The sequence below is a fragment of the Dreissena polymorpha genome, chromosome 11 (genome assembly GCF_020536995.1).
Source record: "Dreissena polymorpha isolate Duluth1 chromosome 11, UMN_Dpol_1.0, whole genome shotgun sequence".
Taxonomy (NCBI): Eukaryota; Metazoa; Mollusca; class Bivalvia; order Myida; family Dreissenidae; genus Dreissena; species Dreissena polymorpha.
The window spans coordinates 27,642,468-27,655,184 of NC_068365.1; the positions used below are offsets into that span (position 1 = coordinate 27,642,468).

Below are 12,717 nucleotides of genomic sequence, written 5' to 3' on the forward strand. Positions count from 1 at the left end.
TTCAAAAAAGAGGGGAACAACATGGTAAAATTTAGTTTATTATCTTGTTTTATTTTATATTATATGCAAAACTGTTGTGTTAAAAAAACTTTATAAATATACATTGTTTATTAAGCAAACCCTACTTCTACATAAGACAAACCTCACTAGGAAGATTGAAAAATCACTAGAACTTGTACTGCAGGATAAGTGCCTTAAATATTACATTTTCCTACCCTAAGTTATTGATGCTGTCCAAAATAATATGGTAAAAATATACTGATATTTGTTGGTTTCAGTTGTGTTTTTTTTAATTCATAAGTGATCAGAGAAATTAAAGACTACAAAGGTTGTACATTTATTTGCTTTGATTTCAAATGGATATAAAATAAATAATCTTTTTAGTCCCCTACCGGTTTCACCGGAGGGGACTTATGGTTTGTGCTCCGTCTGTCTGTCTGTCTGTCCGTCCATCCGTCCATCCGTCACACTTTTCTGCATCCTGCGATAACTTTAAAAGTTCTTAACATTTTTTCATGAAACTTGGAACACATATAGATGGCAATATGGACATTATGCACGTCATTTCATTTTGTTCCTACGTCAAAAATTCTGGTTGCTATGGCAACAAATAGACTAGAAATACTGCTGAAAATGGTGGTTTTCTGGATCCTGCGATAACTTAAAGAGTTCTTAATATTTTTCAAGAAACTTGGAACATGGATAGACGGCAATATGGACATTATGCACGTCATTTCATTTTGTTCCTATTCAAAAATTCTGGTTGCTATGGCAACAAATAGACTGGAAATACTGCTGAAAATGGTGGTTTTCTGGATCCTGCGATAACTTTAAAAGTTCTTAATATTCTTTCATGAAACTTTGAACATGGATATATGGCAATATGGACATTATGCACGTTATTTCATTTTGTTCCTACGTCAAAAAATCTGGTTGCTATGGCAACAAATAAAAAAAACATTCTGACAATGGTGGAATTTCTGACAATGGTGGAGCCAGTAGGGGACTTTTATTGCTTGGCAATAGTCTTGTTAAACCATGTACAGGTACGGAAATATCATCTATATACTTGCTCAACATTAAACATTGATGATCTCATTTGTTTACTGTATTATTTGGAAACCAAGAACAACATTTACAGTTTTTATAATTTAAGAAACAATTCATTTATTTGAAAATTATATTGATAAATTAAAGCCAGTGTTTTTTTCTTGCATTTGTAAAAAAATAGCATGGCATATAACAGGGGTTTTTCACCATTTTTGATTGGTTTGGGTCCCTTTAGAATTGGAACACTCGCATTGTTTTGACTAAAATTGGGGTATTTAAATGTTTTGAAATTGCTTGCAAATACTATAAAATTGATTCTAAAAATGTTTTTACATGATATTTTCTAAGGTTCAAATCTTCCAAATTAGAGTAATTTCGGGTATTATCGACCATTTAGTGATAAATATCAAGTTTGATTGGATAATTTAAGCCAATGAAATTACTTGTACCTCAAACTAAAGTGTATGGTTGAAACGGTTTAAAGTCAAAATGGCCTCTGCTAAAATCGACCCCTTGCGGCAATTATCGACCCCCTTAAGGTTTTTTTTTTAATTCAGATGTATGTATAAATCCATTTTTTTAATAAACATTAGAAATCTGAGAAACACTTATGATATTAACACCGTATGTATAAATAATCTAAGCAAGTCCGATGCAAGGCATGCAAAGTAAATATCTGCTACTATACTTAGATATGACGTAATTAGAGTTTTAATTAATCGTGATGTGTACTTCAGATACACACTTTGATTAACTTTTAGCGGAAAACCTATGCTTTAACAATATTTCTGCTAGTAAAAGATCGGGATAAAGGTCTGCAGTGCGTTCTTTTCCTATTAAAAAGAAACAGTGCATCATTTCCGTCATGTTTTTTAGCTCATCTATTTTTTGAAAAAAAATTATGAGCTATTGTCATCACCTTGGCGTCGGCGTTGGCGTTGGCGTCGGCGTCCGGTTAAGTTTTGCGTTTAGGTCCACTTTTCTCAGAAAGTATCAATGCTATTGCATTCAAACTTGGTACACTTACTTACTATCATGAGGGGACTGGGCAGGCAAAGTTAGATAACTCTGGCGTGCATTTTGACAGAATTATGTGCCCTTTTTATACTTAAAAAATTGAAAATTTTGGTTAAGTTTTGCGTTTAGTTCCACTTTTCTCAGTAAGTATCAATGCTATTGCATTCAAACTTGGTACACTTACTTACTATCATGAGGGGACTGGGCAAGCAAAGTTAGATAACTCTGGCATGCATTTTGACAGAATTATGTGCCCTTTTTATACTTAGAAAATTGACAATTTTGGTTAAGTTTTGTGTTTAGGTCCATTTTATTCCTTAAGCATCAAAGCTATTGCTTTCATACTTGCAACACTTACTAACTATCATAAGGGGACTGTGCAGGCAAAGTAATGTCACTCTGACTGGCATTTTGACAGAATTATGTGCCCTTTTTATACTTAGAAAATTGAAAATTTGATTAAGTTTTGTGTTTAGGTCCACTTTATTCCTACAGTATCAAAGCTATTGCTTTCATACTTGCAAGATTTATGAACTATCATAAGGGGACGGTGCAGGCAAAGTTATGTAACTCTGACTGGCATTTGGACGGAATTATGGGCCCTTTATACTTAGAAAATTGAAAATTTGGTTAAGATTTATGTTTTGGTCCACTTTACCCCTAAAGTATCATAGATATTGCTTTCATACTTGGAACACTCAAAAACTATCATAAGGGTACAGTAAACGGACAAGTTGCATATCTCTGGTTGTCATTGTTACGGAATTATGGCCCTTTTTTGACTTAGTAACTTTTAATATATGGTTAAATTTTGTGTTTCGATCCACTCGAAGTATCAAGGCTATTGCTTTCAAACTTCAAATACTTACATGCTATCATGAGGTTACTGTACCTGGCAACTTGAATTTTACTTTGACCTTTGAATGACCTTGACTCTCAAGGTCAAATTATTAAATTTTGCTAAAATTGCCATAACTTCTTTATTTATGATTAGATTTGATTGATACTTTGATGAAACTACTCTTACCTGACATACCACAATAGACTTCACCCAAACCATCCCCCGTGCCCTCCCCCCCCCCTCCCCCCTCCCCCCCCCCCCCCCCAAATTTTTTTTTTTTTTTTTTTTTTTTTTTTAAGATCATCTCACAAATAAATGACCACCACACCCTCACACTATAACCCCCACCCCACCCCACCCCCACCCCCAATTTTTTTTTTTTATTTTTTTTTATTTTTTTTTTTTAAGATCATCTCACAAATTATCACCACACCCTCACACTATACCCCCCCCCCATTTTTTTTTAAACGGTTATGTTTGAAATACCGTCCAACCATCGCACCCAAACCCCCCCCCCCCCCCCCCCCCCCCCCCCGATTATTAATATTTTTTTTTTTTTTCGCTTTTTTGGAAGATAATGTAATAAATGTCCACAACCCCACACTATACACCCCTCTTCACTCCACTCCTCCCTCCTTTGTGATTGAAAATGAGAGTCCCTTCACCTTTAAAAAGAAAATAGATGAGCGGTCTGCACCCGCAAGGCGGTGCTCTTGTTTAAAGTTGTTGTTGTCATAAAAACTTCTTGATATCAATGCAAAACGTCCTACATGTATTTGAACTGACGCGATTTAATTTAATCAGATTTTTCAACTTCGCTTTTGCTTTAGTTTGTTAATTTAATCCAAAGTTAAATGTTAGCAAGTGTTGTTTTTTTAATGGAATTGTAAACAAAGAGTCAGTTAAAGTCTTCCGAAAATTTGCACTCTGGATGAATTGACAGTTTGACGTCATCAAAGGAAAGCCGCTTCCTGTCTGAAGCAATAAAGCGACAAATTTCTCGCTGACAAAATTGGCTTCCTTTGTCTAGCAATTAACATGCCGAACCAATCATGTGTTTGTTCCTCAATGGCAATCGTCAAATTGAATAATAGCACATGCATAGCTCCGCCTTCGAATCTTTTGCAGAGAACGGAGATGGAGTTAATGGTTAATTGAGCAAGTGTTTGCGAGGTGAGTCGCTATTACCCGACACAGTTATTTTTTCATACGGTAATATCGACCCCCCCTTGTAATATTTGTTACAATGTAAACAATTGATTATGTTAAAAAAAATATTCTGCAAGGCTTATTTTATCCAGATATACATACGATTGATCATATAAGTATCAAACCAAAAATTCAATGCAAACAGACAGCACTACGTACCGTTATTGATGCGTTTAATTTTTACTGGTAGAAATTCGAAAGTTCACTCTTCCTATGTAAACATCAAACATGGTGCGCGATGACGTCAAACATGACGGAGGCCGATCAACTTTATATTTTTAGCTCACCTGAACAAGGTTCTCATGGTGAGCTTTTGTGATCCCTTTTGTCCGTTGTCCGTTGTGCGGCGTCAATATTTGCCTTGTTTACTCTCTAGAGGCCACATTTATTGTCCAATCTTCATGAAATTTGGTCAGAAGATTGGTTTTAATGATATCTTGGATGAGTTCGAAAATGGTAACGTTTGCTTGAAAAACATGGCTGCCAAGGGGCGGGGCATTTTTCCTTACATGGCTATGTAAGGCTATAGTGAAATCTTGTTAACACTCTAGAGGCCACATTTATTGTCTGATCTTCATAAAACTTGGTCAGAAGATTCAACCCAATAATATCTTGGAAGAGTTCTAAAATGATGCGGGTTTGTTGAAAAACATGGCCGCCAGGGGGCGGGGCATTTTTCCTTATATGGCTATAGTAAAATCTTGTTAACACACTAGAGGCCACATTTATTTTGAAACTTGCTCAGAAGATTTGTCCCACTGATATCTTGGATGAGTTCAAAAATGGTAACCTTTGCTTGAAAAACATGGCTGCCAAGGGGCGGGGCATTTTTCCTTATATGGCTATATATGGCTATAGTAAAATCTTGTTAACACTCTAGATGCCACATTTATTGTCCAATCTTGATGAAATATGGTCAGAAGATTTGTCTTAATGATATCTTGGATGAGTTCGAAAATGGTTACGTTTGCTAAAAAACATGGCCGCCAAGGGGTGGGGCATTTTTCCTTATATGGCTATATAAGGCGATAGTAAAATCTTGTTAACACTCTAGAGGCCACATTCATAGTCCGATCTTCATGAAAATCGGTCAGAAGATTCATCCTAATAATATCTTGGACGAGTTCAAAAATGATGCCGGTTGGTTGAAAAACATGGCCACTACTGGGCGGTGCTATTTTCCTTATATGGCTATTGTAAAACCTTGTTAACACTCTAGAGGTCACATTTATTTTCCGATCATCATGAAACTTGGTCAGAAGATTTTTGTCCCAATGATATCTTGGATGAGTTTGAAAATGGTATTGGTTGCTTTAAAAACATGGCCACCAGGGTCGGGGCATTTTTCCTTATATCATGGCTATATATGGCTTTAGTAAAACCTTGTTAACACTAGAGGCCACATTTATTGTCGAATCTTCATGAAATTTGGTCAGAAGATTGGTCTCAATAATATCTTGGATGAGTTTGAAAATAATAATGTTTGCTTGAAAAAAATGGCTTCTAAGGGGCGGGGCATTTTTCCTTATATGTCTTTAATAAAATCTTGTCAACACTCTAGAGGCCACATTTACTGTCCATTCTTCATGAAACTTGGTCAGAAGATTCATCATTTAATATCTTGGACGAGTTCAAAAATGATGCCGGTTGGTTGGAAAACATGGCTGCCAGGGGGCGGGGCATTTTTCCTTATATGGCTTTAGTAAAACCTTGTTAACACTCTAGAGGCCACATTTATTTTCCGATCTTCGTGAAACTTGGTCAGAAGATTTGTCCCAATAATATCTTGTTATCTCAGGTGAGCGACTTTGGGCCTTTCAGGCCCTCTTGTTCTGAGAAAAACATAACAAGAACATTAATAACATGAATTAAATTACTGGTGGTCGATAATACACACGGGTCGGATTTACCCGAAATTACTCTATTTAAAAAAATATTTAATGTGGGAAACTAATTGGGAATTGTTGGAAGTCATTCTTGAAAATGATATACTTTTTGAGCTTGGGAATGACCTAAAATTTGGCCTCACATTTGACAGTACACGTTCCCCATTTCAGGTGTTACCCTACGACAGGCTTTACCCAGTCAGCAATGGGAGTACTAGTCAACCTAACAAGGGACAACTTCTCTGTCCTTGCTTTCATCAAAAATAATGTAGGTGTTGAAGATTAAAAATTTTGCAAAAAGTAAGGTTTTATATAACAGATTATAAGTTTTTAAAATCGCAAGAATATTCAAAGGTTGGATGGACCTGAACCCAGTCAAGCATATCATCCACAATCAGACAGTTACTTTAATGAATAATTATATTTAAGTGAATTTTTGGTGAATTTTATTAAAGTGAATTTATTGGGTTTTAGACTGGAATCAAGTAAGACAAATGTAAGAAAATCCCTCTTTGATGTCTTGAAACACGTACAAAAACAAGTCAATGTATGAATGTAGGACAGAAATTGAGTGCCTGATTTATGCCTGTAGAGTTCACAAGTAGCAGCTGCATTTGCGGTTTATTAAGGCAAATATAATGAATGTCTCAAGTTCAATTTCCGTCTCGTTTGTAGGAGAACATTCTAGATCTGGCTCGGACCCTCACCAAGTTGCTAGGAGACCAGCCACAGACCATGGTGCTCTTCTCTCTGACTCTGCTGCTTAATATCTGTCAGCAGGAGAAGTTTGGGACCAAGGTATGTTGGTGCTAAGGGTTGCCATGTCTGCCTAGAGATCGGGAGTTCACGCGTTTGATCCCCGCTATGGGAGCATACTTTAGATCTCCCCCATAGACACCAAGTACTGGTTCTAGTCCCTGGAAATGGACTCGAGAGCGTTTCAAATAAGCCTTAGGATTTTTATGCAATCAAGCTAAAATAAATAGGTGTAAAGCTATTTGTAGGGGTGTTATTTTTCCACTCGAGAGGCCATATTATTTATCTAATCTTAATATAAAGGTTATCTTGACAATATCTTAGCCTACATCACGTTTGTAACTGTCATACAGGATTTGAATCGTGGTCATGTTCATCTGTAAAGGTCACCCTGTCAAATCTTAGAAAACCTTGTTATCACACTTTAAGCCACATTTATGACTCAATGTTCATGAAACATGGTTGAAATTGTTATCTTGACAATATTTAGACAGAGTTCAAATTTTGGTCACATACAATCTTAGAATTAACCCACTTTCCTGATGCCCGAGAGGTCCAAGTTGTTCGGAAGGTCAAAGTTGCAGGTAACTCTCCTTATCGGGCAAGTAAAATTTTCTGATAGCTTGTACCTTCTTGAAATCCTATAAAAAAAAAATACATTATCCGAATAGAGGATATGTCTGAAATAAATGTGTTTTGACACATTACAATGAATATGACATCACTGCAATTGCAGTTTTGTATCGGTACAGATTACATTTAAGACATTTTATCGATTAAGTATTTGGCAATGCAATCAGAGAAATGAAAACAGTCATGTAAACACACCACCGCGTAATTTTGAAAACTATTGGGCGCTTCTTTTGACCTCCTCAACTCACAACTTGTGATTTCTATTTTCTACTCAGTTGAATGTAGCTCACAAACAATCTCATCTCTGCTATAAAAAATATTCACATATTCTTCAGCAAACTTAGGATTTAGTCAGACTGAACTAAAATAACCCATCTGTGAACCAGTCAAGCATGATGCTCAACCTTTTCTATAAAAAAATGAATATTGACTTACACAGGTAGGAAGCATTTAAAACTAAGCTGCCAATGCCCTGTGTCAAAGTGGCAATCCGGGGTATTTCAGGCACAACAGTGACCGTTCCAGTTAACATCTGTGTATTTTTGTTTTAGATGGATAACAATATTTAGAGAAGTCAGGGTGTTTCATATGCCTTTCAACATGCTGACAGACTAGACTTCTGTCCCATATATATAGTGCAAATGGTCATCAAAAATGCTGATATACAAGTCCAGTCTTTGGTCTCTTTCAGTTTTATTCCGACACCAATGTGCCAAAGACGTTTCAGATGATATTCAACATGCTGATAGACTCAGACTCCACAGAGACAAGGCGATATGCAGTGGATCTCATGAAGGACATCATTAAAGTTCCCAGGCTGAATAAATGCCTTGCCAGGTAAACTTTACAGGGGCGTGATTTCTTCTCTTTTCTGATCATTTCTTTTAAGTGTCAAGATTGCATTCACAACGTTTTCGTACCTCAAAAGGATTTGTCAAATTTTATATATAAAGGTGGGACTTAACTCTCCTTGCGTCTGATTTACCCCGTTTGAATGACGAGATTGCATTCACAAACTGTTCTGAACTTATGTCTTAAATAAGGCATCTGGTAAACTCAAGTGGATTGGGTTCAGTGATATCATTATATTTTCATGATCATGAAATTTAGTAGATTTTTATTAGCTCGGCTGTTTTGGGAGAAAACCCGAGGTATTGTCATAGCCAGCTCGTCGTTCGCCGTAGACGTCGTGCTAAAACCTTAACATTGGCTCTAAAATCAAAGTGCTTCCACCTACAACTTTGACACTTCATATGTAGATGCACCTTGATGAGTTCTACATGCCACACCCATTTTTGGGTCACAAGGTCATAAGTCAAGGTCACTGTGACCTCTAATATAAAACTTTAACATAGGCTCTTAAGTCAGAGTGCTTCCACCCACAACTTTGAAACTAAATATGTAGATGCACCTTTATAGGTTCTACACGCCACACCCACTTTGGGTTCACTAGGTCAAAGGTCAAGGTCACTGTGACCTCTAATATAAAACTTTAACATAGGCTCTAAAATAAAAATGCTTCCACCTTCAACTTTGAAACTTCATATGTAGATGCACCTTGATGAGTTCTACATGCCACACCCATTTTTGGGTCACTAGGTCAAAGGTCAAGGTCACTGTGACCTCTAAAAAAAAATAATCTGACAAGCTTTCGCAGCCGAGCGTGGCACCTGTTATGCGGTGCGCTTGTTTGATAACTATTTTGTTTAGATGTTTGCCAATGTCCGATTTTGAAAAAAAAAAGGTCATTGCTGGTCATTCTTCTGACTTGTCTGCAATAATTTGCGGTGGGTCGAGAGGGTCACATGCAGGAGGTTGAGGTTATTTATCATATACCAATTATATGTTATTTGTCAGTTAAGTACACAGCAGTGTCCCACAAATCCATTGCCCGGAGCTCGGGGGCTACCGATATTTTTGATCGGGCTACTGAAATTTTTTTTAGCTCAGGCCCGTCGGCTACTATAAATCTATAAGAGCGGTAGCCCGGTTTATTGACAGACATACGTAGAATAAACACGCTGACCTTGTATTTGTACACGGTGTATTGCTTATAATCCGATAACAACGTGCAATCAATTATCTAATCAGTCAGCCATCGCCTGCGGTAATGTCGATTGTATACAGTAACAGTGTATTTTAATCATCCAATCAGAATCAACATTTGTTGTCTGCTTATAATATAATGAGAGCCGAATGGATAATTTGCGCACGTGATGCAACGTCATTTCGCAATTCGGAATTCTTTGTTTTAACCACAATAATGAGTAATAGCGACAACTATTTTGATGTCGTTAAACATCCACGGACGCCGAAGGGTAACGAAACCGAAAATGAATATTAATTACACTGGTGACTGAGTAATAGCCACAAAGTTTTTGATGTTAAATATCCAAGGACGCCGAACATTAAAGAAATCAAAACAATAACAGATTCTTCAAAGCGGTAACGAAACTGAAAATGAATATTAATTACGCTGGTGTGAACGCGATTCACACCTGCTAATTAGTTTGCATTGTCAATTAATGATTGGATTAAAGGAGCGACTGTTAATAATAAAGGTAAGTTTGATTTCAATTGAGACAAACACTGTTTTAATTATTTGATCGAGTTGTAGAGTAATTTCGGGTATTATCGACCCTTTAGTGATAAATAACCTTATTTTCTTTTCATATCTACTTTCACTTCAGAAAATACATGTCACTAAGAAATACCAAGTTTTATTGGATAATTTAAGCCAATGGAATTACTTGTAACTCAAACTAAAGTGTATGTATCAAACATGACGCCAATGACGTCAAACATGACGGAGGCCGATCAACTGTCTATTTTCCTGAGAAAAGCATAACAAGAACATTAATAACAGGAATACTGGGGGTCGATAATACACGCAGGTTAGATTTACCCTAAATTACTCTATATAAGATGCACCGAATTTGTATTTTTTATTAAAACGTATTAAATTAGTTTTGTTGGTGAAATGCAATATGTGACTGCATTAATATAAAGTGATTGGATTTATGAGCTTTTGTGTTTTTAATTTGGATTAATGTGCAGATGTGTTTAAACTATATATGCTCTAGGATATTTGTGCAAATAGATTAAATTACAAAATGGACCGTTTTGTGGTTCGTTCATCAGGACCACAGGAACCAACTGCAAAGAAGAGATGTCTAGATGAGCCACAGTCTGACACATTAAAGAGTGCAAAAATCTCGGACAAGGTCTATGATGCAAATAAAAGATTGCGGAAATTCCAGGAATCTTAAAAAGTATCATACCCCTGGGTGACGCATGAAGCTGCTGACGATGACCAAAAGCCAGGACTCATGTTTTGTGCTACATGGGCCTATCCTGACTTGGGAGACAAGAGTTCAGCACTCTATGTTGGATGCAGCAACACGAGAGTGGATCCTTTGAAAAAGCATGAATTCTCATCAGCGCACATCAAAGCCACCCACAAGAAATCAATTGAAGGACACAATGACCATGAAGGAAAGGAGTGAGTTGGCAACCAATAGCCCTATTGTCAAAGCAACAAAGCGGTGCATGCAGATTACTATGAACATCTTAGTAGTCATGTTTCAGAGCTCCAGATAAGGGTTGTATTTTCGTAATTACGAATTATTTTCAAGTCCGTTATGTATTAATTTAAAAATCTTGTCGTACCATTAAGAATTACAAGATCAAGTTACAAATATTATTTTTACATCGGTTCGTATCCATTTTTATTAATTCTTTTTGCGTATTAAAGATCTTTTCAGTGCTTATATAAAATGGGTATCGGGTTTGTTTAACAAAGCGCATTTTTTCCAATAAAGGCGGCGTGTACAGTCTATCTGTCAAAAAGACAATGGCGGCGCCCAGAGAGCGTCCTAAAAACTGCAAAGCCTGCAAAAACATGCCTTTAACATATTGTATGCAAAGTGAGCCGAAGTGGAATGTTAAGAAAGACATTATAGAAAAGATCTTATACGATGTTGTATGTTCAGCTGCCGAAACAGTCGGAAAAGCTAAAACAAAACGCGACACAACGGGTCCAAACTTAAACAAAAAACATTGAACGACTGGAATGGACAATTCCCGTGGCCAATCGTTGAAAAGATTGAAGGGGAGACCCATTTTAATTGTGAAATGTAAAAAATCATCGAAGGCATGCAATCTAAGCACAGTTTGGGCATATGAAGGTATTTGAAAAATAAAATGGTATAATACTGAATAGACACTGTTGAACTCGTTTAAATTTTTAAGTTGCTAGTATGTTTATTTGATTTTTTGCATGAAAATAACCATTATTGTTTATTTTTAGGTCATTTTGAAAAGTTAAGAATTATTTTCCAAAACTTAGTAGTAACGTTTAGAATAAAATTTCAGAGTTAAGAATTATTTTTGAAAATCTGGTAGTAACGTTAAGAATTTCACAAAACCTTATCTGGAGCTCTGATGTTTAACACTGTATACTTACTGGCAAATAAAATGCAAACCGCTAAGTGACTTTGAAACACACATGGAGCTTCATTTAAGAACAAAAAGGACATTGGTGGAGACTACATGGATATTGGAACTAATTATCACAATGAAAATAGAGCGAAAGAGTTCTTGATGTCGATAGGGGAACAACTGAGAGTAACCAAGACACGGCTTATTGAAAAAGTAAGGTTCCTCACAGTGCTGGCAGATGGGTCTACTGATTCTTCAATGACTGAACAGTACACTGTTTTAGTGAGGTACGTCAGCGAGGGCTATCCGGTTACCACACTAGCATCGATAGAGGAAATTGAGAACGCCAATGCATGTGGAGTTAAGAAAGGAATTGAGAATGGACTCAACAAAATAGGGATAACAGATTCTTCCAAAATAGTAAGTGTGAACTTTGATGGAGCAGCAGTTATGATGGGATGTAAATCTGGTGTGAGTGCTTTGATGAAAGAAAAAAATCCTCGAATTGTGTCTATTCATTGTGTAGCGCATAAACTTGAGCTGGGAGTACTGGATGCCGTTAGAAGTATTGACTACCTCCTTAAATTTGAAGTTATTGTGAAATCCATCTACAAGTTCTATGCAAGAAGTACCAAGAGTAGACGTGATCTTCAAGCATTCGCAGATATATTGGAATCGGAGTTACTACACTATGGGGACGTGAAAACTTCACGATGGGTAGCCAGCAAAGCCAGAGCCCTGAAAGCCATACAGCAAAATCTCTTTGCCACCCTATGGCACCTAGAACACGCTGCGTCTGCGAACAAAACGGAAGAAAGCGGCAAAGCAAAGAAACTGCTACATGAGATGAAATCTGCAAGGTTCGTAAAATACCTGCACCTCATG

The 12,717-nt window shown here is 36.7% G+C and overlaps 1 protein-coding gene across 2 annotated transcripts in view; it reads left to right on the forward strand.

The window, feature by feature from the left end:
- The window catches only part of LOC127850755 (protein CIP2A homolog), a 46,074-nt gene that overhangs the window by 10,335 nt on the left and 23,022 nt on the right, over positions 1–12,717 (forward strand). For both annotated transcript variants that reach the window (XM_052384044.1, XM_052384045.1), the window contains exons 6-8: positions 6,175–6,271; positions 6,679–6,801; positions 8,084–8,229. In XM_052384044.1, coding sequence (XP_052240004.1) covers positions 6,175–6,271; positions 6,679–6,801; positions 8,084–8,229 — 366 coding nt within the window. The remainder of the gene's footprint in view (positions 1–6,174; positions 6,272–6,678; positions 6,802–8,083; positions 8,230–12,717) is intronic.